Below are 20,531 nucleotides of genomic sequence, written 5' to 3'. Positions count from 1 at the left end.
AAGTCCAGTGGGACCGGAACAATTTCCTTGCAAGTGGTTTTCGTCCGGGAACGACGACGCAAATGTTTGAGACTCTGACGCGTGTCATTTTCCTCTTTTGTTTGCCTTTTTCCTGCCTGCCCGACCGAAGTGCAGTACTTTCTCGAGTGGGTGCGCCAGGTCTGTTCGGCTCTTTGGAAAGCACAAAACGCCGAAAGTAGAAACAGCAACAATAACATCCCAGAATTTGTATGTATACTGAATTGAACCAGGCCTCCCTCTTCGCATCTCGTTTTTCTCTCTCTCTCTTGCTTCCTTATTCATGTTCTAAGTTATCATTGTCAACTTCTTTTGTTTTTCGTCTTTTACTCCCTGCTCCCTGGATGGTGGAAAATGTATTTTGTCAGAAAGCGACGCTCCCGACGCCGCCGCACTTCAAAGAACGCTGATACCTCTATGAAGAGTACATCCCATCCGACATCAACCCCTCCTCTGCCCCTAGTCCTGGGGCAATTCAATCTAAATTGGACAAGGCCATGGCGGAGAACAATACAACTTGGTCCTCACTACTAAAGCAACAGCCAAAGCCAGAACAACAGCGGACGGCACAACCGAAGCCACAGCTGATGCCGCAGCCGATGTCACAGTCGGTGGTACGGCCAATGCCACAGCCGGAAGAGATGCAACAGCCGGAGGCGATACCGCAGCTGATGCCACAACCGGAGGCGATGCCGCAGCTGATGCCACAACAGGAGCCGGAGCCACATCAAGTGATACAGCTGCATACGGCTGTAGAGCGAACAGCGCGGGTTCCTGACAAATTGCCCGAAGAAGACCGGCAAGTCGTTATGATGCTCCGGTCGCTGATGAATACCCTTCGAATACTCTTAAATGACCTGCACACTCCATCAGCGCGAGGTGCAATGCAAGTGCTGGATGCTCTCAATTCAGTACTTGCAACTCTTGAGTAAGCATCATGGCTCACCCGCATCGTTATATTCGCACTGAAGTCAGAACGGCTGGGGCTTAGCTTAAAGATATACTGCCACGCACTGCAAGGTACTGCTGACGCCCACCGAATCCTTGGTCTTCACTGGTACAACGTGCATCACCAGCTATGAACCACCAAGATTGACGGCAGCCTAACGTATCGACGGAGCACTTCCTTTGACTTGACAGATTTCGAAGCACTTTGCTGCGTGCACAGACAGTGTTCCCTCTATCCCGCTTTCTTTCTTTCTGTTCCCCCTTCCCTTCCCCCAGTGTAGGGTAGCAAACCGCACGCTCGTCTGGTTGACCTCCCTGCCTTTCCTCTCTTTGCTATATCTCTCTATTTTGTCACATCGAGATAGAGCCTTTGAAGCTTCGCGGGACCAGCAGGACGATTGCTGCGTCCCATCTGAACGAGGGATCCACGCCTGAAATGACAGTGGTGGAGTGGCATTCATAAGCCTGCACGTGTTCTTCGTACAATCGTGTGTCACTCATCTAACGCTTTCCTATAAAAAATTACGGACAAAAGAGAGAGAGAAAATATACGCATTGAACAAAATGTGTACCGAGCGCCAAGAAAACTGAACATGGATGTATCAGAAATTCCCAGAATCTTGCGACACGGAGAAGAAATATTGTGAATGGCAGATGTCATGAAGAACAATATCGCGCCGGACGTAGAAAGAAAATGGCAAAAATTAAAGCTGCGAAGCCTGCTGAACTTGCTTATATTTTGTCGTTATGCTTTCATCGATTTTAACCCTTTTCCAGTCCGATGCCGCGGGAGATAGACGGTGTAGGTACGAAAGTTTCGAGCGAAATATATCGACTATTTATCACCCTGAATTCTGACCAACGAAGCAGCGCCAGTGGTCACACCTGTGTTCTGCGTAAATAAACAACAAATCACGGCATAAAACGTGTATTTAGGCTCGTACGTATTTCCTGAACACAGATACATCGTAATTGAGTAGCGCACGATATTCAACGGCTTCTTTGAGTTTCCTAAATTTCTAATGCTTGGTCTATAGAAATCTTGGGCCACTGGGTCTGTGCCGGTACGTACGCATTCTTGGTCAATCCCCCGGGTAATATATGCGCTACTGCAACAGGCCTTAAGTGTGTTTACGTATTGTGTTTCTTCTACAGCGAAGCTGTTTATGCGGACCCTGTGCCGTCGTTGTCGGACATCGCTAAAAAGGAGCCACGTGACCTAGTGGGAGACAGAAAGAAGAGCTGAACAGGGGGAAAGGGGTTGGCCGACCCATTTCCCCCTGTGAGAATGCTATCTTATACGCGAATTCTATACGGGTGTCCCACGGTGCATTTTCGGCGATCGAGCCAGATCGGCATCGAATTTATCGACGATTGATTCCGCCTTGCCGCGACAGAAACAAATGTTATCCTAGCAGATTGCGGTCCAACGAACAGTGCCCAGCGATTGAAACGCGACACCAGGAGCGCGTGGCTGGCGGCACTTCTTACGCCAGCGGCCAGCCGCGTCAATTGTCAAACCAATCCAACCAATCGTCAAAACGATTGCAGCGCCTACATCTCCAGTGGTGGGCCTTGTGTCCAATACAAGGAGCTATGTATTAGTGTTTCCGCACATTTCATCCCAGCTACAGCTATGGAAGACCAGGAGTAGTGCGTACTCCCGAGGAAGAAGCTGGCTACCGAGAGCGTCAGCGAGGGGCGGCAACTTCCACGCGAAAAAACAGGCGGAGCAACTTGCATGCGAAAGAAAGCACGGCAAAACACATACAGAAACCTCACGCGAAATAAAAAGAAAATAATACTGACAGAACCGCAAAAAAAAACCACTCCTAAAGCATGCTCACCACGCGAAGCACGTAAAAGCGAAAATGAAGTGAAGGAATGGTGAAAAAAAAAAGATTTACAATATAGACTGCTTGCGAAGTTTGGCTTGCATGGTGTAACACTAGGTGTAACTAAGACAGCTTCGCAGTTCGATCACCTTCACGGGCTGGAAGGGGCGGTGATCTTTATTTATTACTCTACTGTTGGAAAGAGTAACTAACGCGCAATTTACAGGTCCCCTAGAAATTTGAAGATAGTTCAAAGGCACAATAAAGGAAAAGAGCTTAGGTAGGGCCCAGAAAGCCCTATAAGTATGCATGCTGCATGCGTTGCTAATGCTTGAAGACTTCCTAGAATGGAGATTATTTGGCGTTACACTCGGCCTCGTACATGCATCGCACGTGCCTTTCGCAAAATATTTTCCTTCGCCTTAAGCTGCCGTAAACCAGGTGACCATAAAGTAACGAAAGGCGTTTCTCCATTAATACGAGAGCTGACGTTCGTGTATACAAAAGCCTGCAACTAAGTAAGAGCAGTGTAAGAACAATTTAATTTGATGCTAAACGTACGTAATTGTCAGCTTTTGGAAGCAACGCTAACAGTGTTATTGTTAATCTGACCTACTTTGAAAAATATCAAGATGAGCAAAATGGTGTAAAACTACAGCGTCAGAGAAAAAGACGTGGACCTAATAATTTCCGCATTAAAAATTAATAAAAGAAAAAATAATCAAGTCAAATTCAAAGACAAAGGGAAAAAAAAACGCCAAATTGTGTCATATCCTATGCGGCAGTTTTGTATCCTAGTAAGGCTGAAACAAAAAACGCGTTTCAAAATTTTAATATGTTCGCGTAGTTTAAAAAATTATGCGGCTTTACGTGCCAAAACCACGATCTGATTGTGAGGCACGCCGTAGTGGGGGACTCCGGAAATTTGGACCACCTGGGGTACTTTAACGTGCACCAAAATCTAAGTACACGGGTGTTTTCGCATTTCACCCCCATCGAAATGCGGCCGCAGTGGCCGGCATTCAATCCGGCAACATCGCGCTCAGCAGCCCAGCACATTAACTGTAGTTCTTGCAGTAGCAGCACCAGGCGAAGCCGTCTTATGTTATAAATATCTGCTCTGTGGTTACCGTCTACATAAGTTATATCTTCGCGGAAACTAGAGCGATTTACTACGCCAGAAAACCTTAAAGCTCGGCCTGAACTACTGCTCTGACCTGCTACTCAGCGTGGGGAAGGGGAACAGAAGGAGACGGAGGAAGTGACTATGATGATGATGAATAGAAGAGGCATGAGTTAAAAATTTAAAAAGACGTTTACCGGGAACACTTATTGCAGCCGTATATCCTGTCCACTATCTGTCAAAAATCATACAACGACCTTCAAGGCCTCTTCAACGACCTTCGTGGCCGCCGCTCGCGCACGAGCGGCGGCCACGGGCGCTGCTCGCGCAGTTGCTGACATGAGGACGAAGGAGTCAGACATCCGGGTCTAAACCCTGTCATTGTTTGCTACATCTGAAGTCGTGCCGAAACCCACCCTGTCGTCTGGCCCTCGAGTTCCGACAATAGTGCAACTACGCACCAAGCGCGGCTTCGTCCGGAGGGCCATCACCGAGGCCATTGCTACAATCGACGCCCTGCCGACGGATGATGACAAACCTATGCGCGGCAGCTGCACCAGCACCTCGAGCTTGTTTCAGCAAAGCAGGCAGAGCTCATCGAGTTCGACCGCGGCCATCTAAGATACGCTTACTGATGCCAATTTGGAAGCGAACCTGACCACATCTTTCGAGTATGAACAAAAGGTCAGCTTTGACAAGACAAGCGTGCGTCTCACTACCGAACCGCGGCCGCCTGTCCTGCCCTTCTCCATCGAATCAACATTGAGCCCTACAGCGCAACGTGCCTCGCCAACGCATCCAGCTGCCCCTTCCGCGTCGCGTGGTGTGTCGCCCGCGGCGTCGTTCTCTCGCGGTGCCATCACAAAGCTGCACATCCCGATTTTTTTTTTTTTTTGGAGAGCAGCGCGACTGGCAAGGGTTTTGGGACTAGTACCAGGCAAGCATTCACAGCAATGACTCCCTATCCACGATAGACACATTTAAATGTCTGCTGACGTACGTGTCCGGGTCAGCTAAGACGGCAATTCAGGGTATCCGCCTCGCCTAGGCCAACTACGATGTAGCCATCAATGTACTGCCTGACCGGTTCGGCCGTCATGACATGCTGGTCGATGACCATCTGGACCACCTACTCGCAATAGCACCCATTCGTAGTTCAGCAGATCTCGACAAGCTTCAACATCTATACGATGAGATCACTCTCCCCACTAGCGCACCGGAGGGTCTTGGCATTTCCCCAAACGAGTGTGCTGCTGTGTTGCGACGCATGAAGGCCGTACCACCTGTCCATGGTATCCTGCACTGTCAGCAGCAGAAGAGGGCTTCTTCGTCGAAGCACGCTGACACGTCAGCGGTTACAGAAGACAAGTCCCAGCAAGTGAAACATCTTATGACATTCCTACGAATTCAAGTCGAGGCGAGAGTGGAAGGCCGTCCCGACCAAGCCAGCTCATATGCAATCCAGCGGCATCATTAGCGTGAACTGCCATATCGGGAGGCAAGCCCGCCCACTGCTGCGGCTCAATAAATTGAAGTAAAATCGCCGTACACGCCTCGGTGCCTCCTGTGCAGTGCGTCGGACCATACAGTTCAGGAATGGTTCACGCCGCTCAATTCAGAAGAAAAACGCAGCTAACTTCCGGCGCGCAAGCGCTGCTTCCACTGAGCCAAGCGCAACCACGTCACCAGTGAGTGCCGAAACGCCAGAACTTTGCAATGCGCCCACTGTGCTGAACAATACTTGACATCGCTGTGCAACGTATGTACTCCAAGCCAAAACCGATCAGTCTAGACAACGCGTCTGGGCCATTCCTGTAACGTGTAAGCGGGATGGAATCCATCAACACATCACCTCGAGCAACATCCGTGTTTACGAGTATTACTGGACTCATGCCCGTGTTTCTACAGACGGGCAGAGATTGGGCTGTCGCACCAGCAAGGGCAGTTTTGCGGTGCTTCCTTCTAGACACGCACAGTCAGTGTATTTTCATTCGGCAAGACGTTTCTCGAGCATTCAATTGTCTTGTGCAAGGTGTGGTGCGCCTCAACCTATTCATTTTCGGGAAAGCGCATCGCCCTGTGACCCTTACATGTAACACCCCGTCAGTACAGTACCGTCCGTCACACTCCGGAGTAAGCACATTACCAACGAGATCACTATAGATGCCCTCGAAGTACAGGAAATTCTGCGGTAACTAGTCCACCAGCGCATGGCGCGATCATCACCATGATCACACACCTCGGTCGTGTTCGCGCTGATGCAAGCCCTCAAGCGACTACTTTCCGAGAAAACGGGGTCAGCATTCTCATTGGACCTGATATGCACTGGAACGTTGTAACTGGCCAGATATCTCGATTATCGCCTCAAGTTAGTGCAGTGGAAACCCGTTTTGGATGAACGATCAAGGGAACTCTTGACGACTTCTCCCAAGGTACAACTGCACAAAGCGCATCTCTGACCTTTGGTATTGGAGGAGCCTCCCAGAGACGATGCGTCATCGGAAGTAGTCAGTTCTTTGATGTTGCACCTTAATACAGTTGGCATACGAGACATTACTGAGGAAGGTAAATAATACAAGTACAAAGCTTCCCTCGTCATGGAAGGTACCGGTACAGCGCCGCAGCTTGCTCATCGTTTACCAAGCTTCCATGCAAGAGTGATCCTGTCCAGAGAACAAGCCGTCACCATGCCTCAGAAGGACGGCAAAAAAGGTAGCAAGGACAAGGAAAACAAGGGAAAGGCAAAGAACACAGGAGCCTTCAAGAGACATGACAGTGACAAGGTTGCCGATCATGGAAGGCCGCCTAAAGCAGCCGCCACAGACACGCCTAAGCAACCTAAGTCCAATAGCCGCGTCACCAAGTCTCCCAAAGGCAAGAAATTTTGACCTCATACAAGGCTGTCCAAGTGTAAAAGACGAGGCTCAAGGCCATTACCAACGATGGTTTCATGCTCTCTGGACTGTAATTCAAGAATAAGTACAATCATGACAATATGCTACTATGTCAAGACGCAGGTGTACAAACGCCGTCCTTCCGGAATGAACGCTGGCGCACAACGGTCAACGCTCAATCAAAGCTCAACACAAGCGGAGACACACGTACCGCACAAATGCTACGTCGAGCCATAAGGGCGCCAGCGATGGAAGGCCATTTGATGCCTTCAAATTTCTTGGCAAAATGCAACGTCTTTGCCTGAAGAGTTGGGCGCCACGCTACGCAGATCAACTTTCATTAAACATACATCGACAAGCTTCAACAGACCATCTCTGGAAGCGCTGGCTCAAGGAGTAGTGCTTGCTGTTCTCCACTCTTCACATGAGGCGACACCGAAGCTGCCACAATGACTTCAAGCTGGAGACGTCGTCTTGGTGCACGACGACGATTTGTCGCCTATCCTGTGGGAGCTGGCCCGGGTGACGGAACAGCTTTCTGGTCACGACGGCGTCTCTCGAGCGCGTTGCCTGAAATTGGCGTCCGCCTCCGTGATAAGATCACTTTCGTGAGGCCGGCAGCCTTTAGAATTTTGTCGGCTGCGGGAGTGTGTTGCAAATAAAGAAGAAGGCGCGCTGCGCACGAGTGGCGGCAACGGGTGCTGCTCGCGCAGCTGCTGCCATATGACGAACGAGTCAGATGTCCGGGTCCGCGGGTCTAACCCGTGTCATTATTTGGTACAGCCTCTCTAGCGGAGTATTTTGGCCATAGACTTAAAGAAGGTTTTCAGAAAGCGGCCTGTTGTCAATTCGTGCCCAAGACCCCTCCGTTGATTGTCTTTCTAGCAACCATAGTGAACGAGAAGAAAGGGGGTTATCCGAGGGGCCCGATTTTTATTGGTTATATCATAAGAAGCCAACAAACACGTACACCAAGGACAACATAGGGGAAATTACTTGTGCCTAATAAATGAAATAAATAAACGGTTAATTAATGTAAATGAAAGTGGATGAAAAAACAACTTGCCGCAGGTGGAGAACGATCCCACAGCCTTCGCATTTCGCGTGCGACGCTCTACCAATTGAGCTACCACGGCGCCGTTTCCTCATCCACTTTCTTGGATATTTATGTTTCCTAGTAGAACCCTTGGTGTGTTAGCCAGCGCCACCACTCACAGACCTTGGCGGCGGATATGGAGCATCCTTTCTGCCGCAGGCGTCACGAGAACGTGATATTTTTGAGTGAAGGCACCCAGTCAATAAACCCACACATGTTGCATTTCTACACCTACACTGATGCCTTCAGGTAGTATGTGTGGGTTTATTGACCGGTTCATAAAGATGACGGCTGTACACCAATAGGACAGACGCCTTGCTTCCGCAATTTTCTTTAGTCGACGTGCAGCGTGGAAGACCTAGGTATGCACGTTTTGCTGATTTTCTTAGGTGTGTAGGCAGGAAGGTTGAACGCACGTAAGTGCTGCTGAGCTATATTGCAGGTAACCTACGAATAGTACATGGTACAACTGGAGCATAAATTGTCCAGACGGGCCCCGTTTCATTCCTGCTACATATTTTGGAACATGCGCAAGTTTGCTATGAGCATCTTCACTTGCTTAGGCCAAGGAAGGACGCGATCGATGATTACACCAAGGAATGTGTAGCGGTTGATATATCATGGCACCGTCGGGGGTAGTCGGATACCGGCTCAATGCCTTGTGGTGAAAAGCACATTTCGCACTTGCCACTTGCAAACCACGAAGGCCTAAGTACTTAGAAAGAGCAGAAGCAGCACGTTGTAGTCTCGTGCTTAGTTGTGGACTCTGTGAGACCACAGAAACCGAAACACAAGGGCCATCTGCGTACATACTATAGCGCTGACAGCTTCCGGATATTCTTCTGGAAGACCAATTAGGGTTACATTGCACGGCGTCCGGCTAAGTACGGCTCCCTGAGCAACGCGTAGACATATTTGGTAATGAGTGGTCTCCTTATCAGCCGTATCGCTCAATACGATCTCCTAATATTGATGGCAGAGCGCTCCGGCACTCCGACGGTGCGCTACCACTATGGGGAGTGTCCCCATGCACACAGTCGGCGCGAAGCACATATTGGAGAGCCAGCATTTCCCATGCGCCTAAGCAAGGCACAATCATCGCCACTCTAAACACGGCAACCTTCATCGGGGTATTTTTATAGGTAACGGGCACTCTATGCACTAAATAATGGTCATCTACCCTAAATAAAACTATAATGTAGGTTCTAAAGTTTACCTAAATTGAAGCAAAGTTTACGAAATGCCAACAATTTGTAACTGTGGTGCCAGGTGTCATGTTGCAGTGGTGGAGATTCACGAAGGACTGAAGCAAGGATGTCCCCTGTCTTCATTGTTGTTCACGCTTTATGTTAAGGGCATAGAAGGATGACTGGAAAAGTATGAATTGGCGTTTGATTTATCATACATGCATAATCCACAAACGGTGCATCAGAAGGGCCCCAGACTGATGTATGCGGAGGACATAGTGCTATTAAGAGACAATGCAAGAGATTTACAGACTTGCAAATATGTGTAGTCCTCAAAAAAAGGCCATAAGTCATCAAAAAGTAAGTGAGGTATATCAAGAATGGAAACAAAACAGACCATGAAGATTTGCAAGAATGACAAGAAAGGAATTAGGAGAGAAAATCTGTATGATAACACATAGGGCAGTGCCATGCTATTTTGAGGTTAGAGCTAGTTGCCTAAGTGCAAAAACATACCGGAACAAATATTTGCGACAAGATGAGGCATATGCATGCTGCAGCAAAAATCCAGAGACCACTCATCACATCCTATAGGATTGCGAAGGGATTCACCTAGTGAGACCCGTAGGTAACGCACACCTCCCAGAAGTGCTTAGATTTAGTGAATGGAAGCATGAATCAGTCAGCAGTCGAGATCTCAACTTGAAAATCTGTACCTCCCTTCGATATTCCACAAGCAGCAAGCTATGCTCGAGAACTTGCGAATAAAATGTGGCATGAAGTTACATTTGTGTGCTCCACTTTTATATACTTCTTTGCTGACATGAACATGACAAATTTATGAGAGCGTGCTTTCCGCTCTGTTACCTTAAAAGGCCTATGCAACACCTTTTTGTGAAAAATGCGGAATACCTTTTGTATGAAAGGGCATCTGATCAGAAATCTTTTCCAACCAAAAATCTTTTCAACTGCGCTTCCTATAAGTGGTGTTATCGACAATTAAGTGCGGTCGCTGCCATATCCCAGCGCTCTTCCTCTCGTTGTCGTCGTTCCTACTGCACTCAAAGCTTTGTCCCGCGCACATGCAGTACAATGTCCGCCATCCTTCGCCCATCATCCCGCTTATCTTTTTCATCGACATGGCCTCAAGGCACGTTCGGGCTAAGCTCTCTGCGAGCGAGCGCGGAGATCCAGTCATGACATGCCTTGAGGTCATGCGGCGCCATTCTCCGCCATGTCACCAATTTTGACGTGGCAGTACGCGTGGACAATACAGCGCCAAACATCCGCCTTGTATGCAGAATACAAAACTCCATGGACCTGCTTCATTGTCCTACTCCATGACCACTAATGAGTGGCGTCATGTCCATGCTCGATGATGTGATAAAGGAGCTCTCTAGTTTGTAAGCTAGTTGTTTCAGCCTTTGACCACAGTGTAAGGCGGAAAGCATACATTGTAGAGCTAACTTAGTCATTGAAAATATTCCATTTAAAGGGTAATTCCTCAGTAATTACGCCACGTGCGTTACAAAGGAACAGCAAGTTCCGCGGCTATCGATGTCATCTGGGGGGATGTCTTAAACTATGGGAGGTGATTGTCACTGAAAAACTTTCTGATCCCGCAGACCCGTCCATGGTGCTTGAACCATCAGTACACATATGTTCATGATCGTTGTATGCCTTGTACAGCAAGAGCAGAGAAAGTTGCTAGAGAGCTGGTGATGAGAGTTGTACCTTTGTCCGTATTCCTGGTACTGTCGGGTCAATTTGTGGCTGATCCAAGTGCCACGGGGAAACAAAACTCTCGCTGCAGCTGCGTAATCTCATCGAAGGAACACAAGATAAGGCAATAGCCTGTGGCAAAAAGATGCACGGGATCAGTTCTCTGGGAGTGAGGAGAGATGGTGGGAAGGAGCACGAGCAAGCGGTCTGACGTGTGCTCTAAGTACTTCCATTACAATGTGAGTTGTGGATTGGTAGTTGTACGCAATTGCAGTGATTCCTGCTGTTGTCACGATGTTAAATCTTCAGGTGTTGGTAAGCAACGTCAAGCTGTGTCGCAGATACGCCAGAAATAGCTTCCTGTACAGTCGCATCATCACGTGCGCTCACGTGCCCCAGGCTTTACCTCGAAGAAACTTGGAACAAGTGAGAAATGACCGTCGGTCGTTCTTTTTTTTATGTAGGCCACTAGTGGACTCCAACAAAGGTCATTCCCAATGATTTCCCCTAAGAATCTGCGCGTCCTAACATAAGATATATTATGTCCGTCGATAGATATGGCGTACGAAGTTCTTCGCTACCGGCTAAAAAGACCAACGCACATTTTTTTGGTGGGATCTCAAGGCTTGTTTGTTAAGGTACGCCGATATTAACGTCGCAACTTCCTCGAGCCTTGGACGCGCCTGAGGACGTGTCACACCCGATTCCGAGACAAAGATCTGCTTATGAAGACGGCGTGTAGGAACCTATCCCGCTGTCAAGAACAGATGCAGCAGCGAAATTTAACTGCTTGAGAATGTTGCCACATAGTCCTTCTAGAACACACCAAATTTCCAGCACACACGACTGCATTGACTGGACCCCACTGTTCGACATTGTCCTCTATCTGGACGATCCCTACCCGGTGCAACAGCACTTTGCTGACTGTGTGTGGGCTTGGTGTAGCTTTCAGAAAATCATTTACTTTCTGCATCGGACATGTTGCTTGTGGCAACTGCGGCAGCGAGGGAATATTCGAACATGTTCTCCGCCATTGTCCTCGCTACAGCTCACACAGGCAAGTTGGTGAACGAATTCGCGCGTCTTAACGACTGGCCGCTTTCCGAGTGGACAATCCTGGAATGCGGCCAATACCATAGGGTTTCCTACAATAATTACTAGAGGGAACTCTGGCGCTGCAATCATTCAGCCACTATGTGAACGGTGGGAAGTGCATAGATGTGTCTTACCTTCACGCTTGTGGATTCAGACTTTCTTGTGGCTTTGTTATTACGCTTTGTATGCCTTAATGGTCGTAAATTTCAGAGCAATCTATACTTTTCGAAGTGCAGAATACGTAACGAACCCGCCCAATCACTACTAATTGCCACAACTAAACTTGTCGAGGTGGCCAAATCAAAACGCGCAAAGCGCATCAAGTCTCTGGCTTATCCGCGGTAAATGCATATGTCTCTTGTCAATGCATGCCTCCGTGGCGTAATAGTTTCAATATAGGGCTTGTGGACTAGAGGTCCTATGTTCCTGCTGGCCTGCCGTCGGACAATTTTCATAATGTTTATTCAGCCACTTATTACACAGTGCTTCGTGGAAAAGGACGAGTTTACAAAGCCACGAAGCCGTTTGAAGCCAGAAGGGTGAAGTTTAGCAAAATCCATGTACTTACTACGTTTCCCACGCTGGCTTAACCGCCCCCATTGCAGCTCCCGTAGACACTAGCGCCCGATTTCTGTCTAGTAATTATTGTATCAAACTATATGGTCTATACAGTCGTCACACCACAAGTCGGTCAAGGCGCTATTGAAATTTTTACGTTCGACTGGTCTATTATGGAGACTATAATTATCCCAGACGTTCGCCGCGGCCTCTATTTATTCTTTTCGGGCGTTTACTTTATTTCTCCGCTGTTCTTTCCGTCTTTCTTTTCCCATTACCATTCACCTACTGTAGGTTAGCGAACGAGAAGCTTCTCATCTGGTTAACCTCTGCCATCTCATTTCTCTTGTCAATGGCCATAGCGTCTATGAAAGCTCTCAATCGGCTGTTCGGTCATAGGTGCGTTCAGTTCGGCAGCACATTAGATAAATGGAGCACGTGATTCATACCATCGTGGACATGAATAATTGTAGCCATTCTACACCGCATTGTCTTTGAAAGACAGGCTAGCCTTAATATATTGCATTATATCTACTCATAGCCCAACACCGTAGTTGATATCCATTATTGAAAACCGGGAAGGTGTACATATGCGCATCGGTGTACATAGAGGCTTTTAATTCGTTAGCATTTTTAGAGTACTTCACGCACTTTTGGGGGTTAACTATCTATGTATTTAGGAAAGGTAAAATTCTCATCCACCCGATTGTAGAACGAAAATACAAAAGATACCCATACGGGTTTCTCAGAAATAACGCTTCACCGATGAATAGAAATTCGTCCTGATCCGGGATTCAAACTCGCGACAAATGCTTTTCCAGGGCGGTCGCTCTACCATCTGAGCTAACCAGGACACTAGTAGATCGCAGCGCGAGGGCGAATTAATCGACAACTTGAAGCGCAGGGACACAGAATATGTGAAATCAGTTCTGCGGAATCCTGCGTGGTAGGGGTAGTAGTCATGAAAGGTAAAATTGTCACCAACCCGTGTGTAGCACGAAGCTACGTGCTAAACGCGGGTGGTTGACAATTTTACCTTTCATGAATACTTCCTCCACCTTGTGGGATTCCGAACTGACCTGTCTCTATCTTTCCGCCTTTCTGGGTCAGTGGGTAGTCCCGTGCTCGAATGGGTGAGCCCATCGGCCTGCCATGCTGAGGGAACATGGTTCGAAACCAACCGTTGGACGAACTTGGGTCACTGAATATTTGGCAATGTGTGCAATGTGCCGCTCTTTAACGTATCTCTTTCATGCCGACACGGGTCTCTGTCGATGCGGCACTGGGTACATACCACTGTTCAATGAAACATTTCGACGCCGACTTGGAGCACTGGGTATGTGTGTCACTCGGTATGTGCGGGCCTTCAATGAACTTCAATGACGCCTACTTGGGTCACTGGGTATGTGTGAGCAGGTGTGTGCCGTTCTTCAATGAACGTCTCTGACGCCAACTTGGGTAAATAGATGTGCGCCACTGGGAATGTGCCACTGGTAATTTGCAGCTCTACGATGACAAAAATTACAAAGAGCTTTTAAATTTATCCGATACTGGGCGGAATCGAACCCACGACACAAGGCTTCCTCAATGTCGCAGCCTGCCCCACGACGGTTTAGCAGGCTGCGCCACAAATGCACCAGATGCCGCTTTCCAATGAATGCCTTTCACGCCAACGCTATAGCGAGCTGCGCCATGAATGCACTGGAAATGTGCCGTTCTTCCATGAACCGCTCGCCTACTTGAGTCAATGATTATGTGTCACTGGGGTCACTGAGCGTGTCGAGAAAGACGCGCGCGAGAGGAGCCCGGTTGACGCATTGTGCGTTTCTCGTTTCGGAGGCCACGCGCAGGCTTCGTGGTGGCCCCACTGGATGGCGCCGAGTGTTCGTAGGAAGGAAATCGGGAGAGAAAATATTTGTGATAACTCAAAGGGCAGCTCTTTTCGAAGCTACATCAGGATTTCTTGCAACACGCACTTAAAAAGTGAGATGAAACAAGGAAGAAGCATGTGCTTGCTGCGGTAAAGCAAGGGAAACAATGGAGCATGCAAGGCCGATTCAAATAGGTCGCGAAGCTTCGGGCGAAAAGCGGTTCAGTACAGATTGTCACCGACATCAGCATGGGGGGTTATGGGAGCAGCGATCGAAGTGCGACTATGTTTGGAGGGAACAAACATTTGGAAAGAAAAACGCCTTTTTTAATTCAAACGAGACACAGTTAGATTCATTCAACGAAAATAAAATTCCTAGTCCATTTTATATATTCGTGATGAGTTAAAAAAATACGTTTAATTTTATTATTATTATTAAATGCATTTTTTTTCAGCGTCCATCGCTACAGGGGGCGTTGACGCCACTATCACTCGCAGTGCAATGCACGTCTTGAAATGGGCAGAAAGGCGCACTCGTATCACCTGCTGAAATACGCCCCCCTCACAATTTGTGCTTTCTTGCTTGTCGAAGTTTGTCTGAATTTGGTGACGCGGGTAGCTTCATTGCTTCTTAATGTGTTCAGTCAAAAGTAGTGAGTTGCGACCGCCAGATAATTGTGTAGTTGTTTTCGTGCGACTGCGCTGGCCGACGGACTTGGCATCCGACAATAGGATCAGCACTCTACACCTAAAGCTTTCGTCGGCCTCCAAAGAAAGTATGTTCTGCGCAGGGATGCGATTTCGACAACCGTACGGCTGGCCTTTTCCTGCATCGCTTTCCACGCTGAAAGCTCGAAACGCCCATCAAGTCGAATGGCGGGGCATTTGAATATATAGCTCCAAAGGAAGAACAACAAAACAAATTTCGCGCCTTCGAAAACAAAATGACGTCACTTCTGCTTTTAACGGACATGGCGTCACGTTATTTTTTCTTCCGCCGGAAGTGTTCCCACCACATACAGATGGCGCTAAGCCCCATGAACCGGCGATGGACCGCCATGTTTTGAACGTATGGGCTCCTATGGAAGCTTCGCTACCAGGTACATTTACCTTGGAGCATGTTTCATTAGAATGTGTAGATATGTGCCCAGCGGTCGATTTAGGCACCTCTCCCTTCTTTGAAGCCGTTCGATTCAGTGACAGCAGGTGAAAAGTAAATATGTCCGCAATAGAGATTAGTAAGAGGCGATTGGAAGCTTAGTGGAAACAAAGTAGGGAAACGACAAACAATGGAGGCTGTTAGATATGGCGCCGTTTCCTGAGGCTACTTCGAGTTCCCCAAACCACTTCGAATCGCAGCACCGCTAATTGAGGAATGCAGAAGCAGGGGTGCCACATTCCTGAGGCAGGACACTTGCAAACAAGTTCGTACGCCGCCGGGATTAGAAGGGGCCGTCGGACAATAGAGCCCAATCGTCACCCCTCTTCGCCTTTGAAGAAGGCATTTGCTACCGCTGCGGGGCCGTAGCACCGGGAGCAGGTGGGCCTTCGGACAATGGTGCATGAGCGCCCCTCTCCTTCTCCTCCTTTGAAGAAGCGCATTGCAACTCTGCGAGGCAAGACCGCAGGGGGATCAAGTGATCAAGCAAGGGGGCCCAAGCGGCGACTCTCTTCGCCGTGTATGACACCATCGCACGGGCGCCTACCATTGGCTGAAAGTGGCGTCATCTGAGCGGACTCTCCCATTGGTCGAACATGACGCGACTTCCAGTGCTCGAAGGGTTTATAAGAAGCCTTCCAAAGAGACATGAGCATTCTGGAGCATTCCCTTATTCCCTGATTGACCTCTCTCGAACTTCTTGCCGCGGGCCGCAGCGTCCGAGTTGCTGCCGGCCCGTAATGACTGTACGACTGTTACTTGTCTCTCACCGCCTTGTAAATAATGTAAAGTAAACCCTCCCAAGTTTGGTTTTCATCCCGAACTCCGTCCTCCAACCCCTACAAGGCGTATCAAAGTTCCTAACAGGGGCTAAGAAAGTTTAGTGATGGGAATTCTTCGCAGGTTCTTTTTCTTTTCTTTCTTTTCTTTCTTTATACATAGGTTGGACAATTGGAAACTTAATAACAAGTGCTTGGCGGCGAAAGCCATAGCCCCGCTGAAAAGGGGACGCTCATATCATCCATCCATCGAAAGCGTGAGATAGGAGTCCCGCTACTATACACGCCTTCATCACCTGTTTAGACGGTGGCGATATGTTGTATCAATATATTGATTCAGTGCTAAACGCTTTCTGTCGACAGTTCTCGCGAGATAGTCCTGCCTATTTTTTATCTATATAATAAGAGTTCAGAAAAACGTATATTCATGTTGTTGCGCCTCAATGCGGGATCGTTGCGATAAACTAGTTTTTAGCTTTGTATAGATTGTTTGTTTTAGAAGCTCATCAATATTTTAGATGGTTTGCGTGCGCATAAAATTTGGAACCTTTGTTTTCTCGATATGTCGCCTTTCTTTTAAGCAGATAAATTGTATTAAAAGCGGAGGCCTTTGGTGCAGTGAGGTGGTGCTGACATGTGCTGATGTTAACTCAGACGTTTAATATGTTCCTACATGGAGTGGGCTTCTGTATCTGGAGCCAAGGTAAATAATGCAAAATCAACACTTCTTCCTTCGTTCCCACTACCGGTCGTACTCGTCAATGGGCTTGGTGGATTCCTGGCCAAAACGCCACCTCGAGCCGCAACAATGTGCAGTTGAACGCAGCATAGCCGCGGTACCTGAACGTAATGTTTTCTCCCAGATTCTGCTAGCGATCCTGATCTCCTGGGGAGCCTGCTACCTTATGACCGAAACGGAGTACCTGCGTCCCGGTGATCCAGCTCGAACTGACATCCGCTCCAGTATCATCGAAAAGAGCCCCTGGATACGAGTACCATACCCAGGTGAGGAATACTGTTTTTCGTAAATTGTTTTTTCGTAATACTGTTTTTCGAACATGACCGCAGTCATGTTCTTTTTCAGTAGGTGGGTGGGTGGGGTACTTCGCCGTTTTCGTGGGCTGATCCCGGTGATATTGCAGTCTAAAATGATCTGCCACAGGGCTGACTGGGTATCTGCACAAGGAATGTGCACTGATGCCACTGGGTATGTGCCACTGTGTATGTGCAATGGGCACACTGGGTATCTTCTACTGTGTTTTAGTTTGCTTCCATTCATGTGCGAGGACTGAGTTTGCTTGCCACTGTGTACAGTGGCTGTCACACTTAACAAAAACACGCGTTAGCATCTACTTGCTTCTCCTGCGGATGCATACTGCAGATTTATGTGTGGTCCGCCTTGAATACACTAGCTAATGTGTCTTCCTTTCAAGGCGTTCGATGTTTGCACCTTACAGCCTGTATTTGTTAAATGTTAGGCAGCTATATATATATACCGTCACTGTTCGGGTTAAGCCTGACCGCCGCTGTACCGTGCGTGAGGCCTGGTCTATGCGATGCAGTAAACCACCTTCAACGGTAGCTTGGTCCCTTTCTCTTCAGTGGCGTCTGCTACGACTGTGACGTGCACAGCTGGGAGAGAGAGTGTGGGGAGGGAGGCTTCTTAATGAATCTGGGAGAGGTTTTCCTAGCCGGATACCCACCGTGCTACTCCAAATGGGTATGAGAAAAAATGAAATGATAGGCACAGTGCACGTCACACCTGCACAACATGCACAAAACAGTACAACAGGTATTCAACAAGCTCGTTGATATCATTGTCTCTGAGGAAGGTTTAAAGTGCTTTCGTTGCGCGAGATGAACAGGCAAAGTTAGTTCATGATCCAATTACGTGTTGTAGCTCAAGGACGACAGTCTTTAATGAATGTTCAGTGCGGACATAAGGGCTGATTTTTCAAGTGTGCCCAGCCTTCAAGTGCAGATTAATTTCCCTATGCCTTATCGTATTTGTATATTTTGTATTTGCGACATTTAGCCGAATGCGGTGCAGACATGCCCAAGTTTCTTTCCACGAGCATTCCGTGTGGCTGATAAGGCCACGTGGAATGTGCAACTCGCACATTGGATCGCAAGTGCGAATAGACCCATGCTACTGCTCCGAGTCCGTCCAGACAGCACGCTGCACACGCCGCGCAAAAGAAGACAATACCTACTCCTTCACTAGTTTCAGGCTGTGTAGGCTACAATATAATGAACGTTCAATGAAGCTACATGCCACACGTGCCAAATGGAACTTGTTATACGCTTTTACTGAATATTTCTGAGCACCAACATTGCAACAGGATTGCTGCGATTTCCCATATTCTTACCGGACGCGCAGGATAACACAGCTGATAAGAAATTTACAGCTGCGTGTCCATGATTTGTATTGGCACGCTTTATTCTATCGTGTTGCACCAAACAATTGCCCGACCAGCCTGACCATTTGAAGGATGCCGGCCAGTCGGTTCGAAGATTTCAGTGCATAATACAGTGATTGGAAATTTTCGTGAATAAAACCCTCGACGTTTTATTAACTAAGCCGACTGCCCGCTCCGTTGTTTTCATGAACTGAATCTATCTATCTATCTATCTATCTATCTATCTATCTATCTATCTATCTATCTATCTATCTATCTATCTATCTATCTATCTATCTATCTATCTATCTATCTATCTATCTATCTATCTATCTATCTATCTATCTATCTATCTATCTATCTATCTATCTATCTATCTATCTATCTATCTATCTATCTATCTATCTATCTATCTATCTATCTATCTATCTATCTATCTATCTATCTATCTATCTATCTATCTATCTATCTATCTATCTATCTATCTATCTATCTATCTATCTATCTATCTATCTATCTATCTATCTATCTATCTATCTATCTATCTATCTATCTATCTATCTATCTATCTATCTATCTATCTATCTATCTATCTATCTATCTATCTATCTATCTATCTATCTATCTATCTATCTATCTATCTATCTATCTATCTATCTATCTATCTATCTATCTATCTATCTATCTATCTATCTATCTATCTATCTATCTATCTATCTATCTATCTATCTATCTATCTATCTATCTATCTATCTATCTATCTATCTATCTATCTATCTATCTATCTATCTATCTATCTATCTATCTATCTATCTATCTATCTATCTATCTATCTATCTATCTATCTATCTATCTATCTATCTATCTATCTATCTATCTATCTATCTATCTATCTATCTATCTATCTATCTATCTATCTATCTATCTATCTATCTATCTATCTATCTATCTATCTATCTATCTATCTATCTATCTATCTATCTATCTATCTATCTATCTATCTATCTATCTATCTATCTATCATTATTATTATTATTATTATATGTGGAAACATACGAGCACACAAAGGAAACATGGAGATAGCAAGCTGACAACTGCTACCGAGAGGGGCACGACGCCTGCCTACTATTTCGAGAGGAGGTAGGTGCCAAAATTGGCATAATATGACATGAGTGTATGACGAGCATAAATGACCGGTCATGACATGAATATCATGATAGGAGTGTCAAGTAGGTAGTGAAACAGCCGCCTACGTCTTGGTACCTTCATGGTCGTTTCGTTAACTTTGTATGTACCAAAACTGGCATAGTATGGCGAGAGTGTATGACGAACATAAATAATGGGTCATGACATGAATATCATGGCATGTCTGTTATGTAGGTCATGAAACAGCCGCCAGCGTTTTGGTGCTATCATGGTCGTTTCGTTAACTTGGTATGCCCCAAAACTGGCATAGTACGACAACAGTTTGTGACGAACGTAAATAATAGGTCATGACATGAATGTCGTGATATGCGTGTATTGTAGGTCATGAAACAGCCCCCTACGCCTTGGTATGAGCCAAAATTGGCATAATATGACAAGAGTATATGACGAATGCAAATGATAGGTCATGGCATGAATGTCGTGACATGCGTGTCATGTAGGTCATAAAACAGCCGCCTACGTCGTGGTGTGCTCATGGCCGTTTCGTTAACTTGGTAGGCTCCTCGTACACTGCTTCGCATAACATCGATTCCCATTGAGCGTGGGATCTGCCGGTTTTCTCTTTTTTGTACTTTGCTCGAAGACCGCATAAATGTTAATTGTGTCTGTTCTTGTTTTGCTCATAGTCTTTAATTTCCATCT

At 47.0% G+C, this 20,531-nt stretch overlaps 1 protein-coding gene across 3 annotated transcripts in view; it reads left to right on the top strand.

Moving 5' to 3' along the window:
- LOC135911360 (solute carrier family 23 member 1-like) overlaps positions 1–20,531 on the top strand; it is a 189,421-nt gene that overhangs the window by 145,467 nt on the left and 23,423 nt on the right. For all 3 annotated transcript variants that reach the window (XM_065443600.1, XM_065443615.1, XM_065443607.1), the window contains exon 9: positions 17,148–17,289. In XM_065443600.1, the coding sequence (XP_065299672.1) occupies positions 17,148–17,289 (142 nt within the window). The remainder of the gene's footprint in view (positions 1–17,147; positions 17,290–20,531) is intronic.

Source organism: Dermacentor albipictus, chromosome 1 (genome assembly GCF_038994185.2).
Source record: "Dermacentor albipictus isolate Rhodes 1998 colony chromosome 1, USDA_Dalb.pri_finalv2, whole genome shotgun sequence".
In the NCBI taxonomy this organism is placed as follows: domain Eukaryota; kingdom Metazoa; phylum Arthropoda; class Arachnida; order Ixodida; family Ixodidae; genus Dermacentor; species Dermacentor albipictus.
The sequence above is the reverse complement of the archived record's forward strand: the minus strand, read 5'-3'. Positions and strand labels throughout refer to the sequence as shown.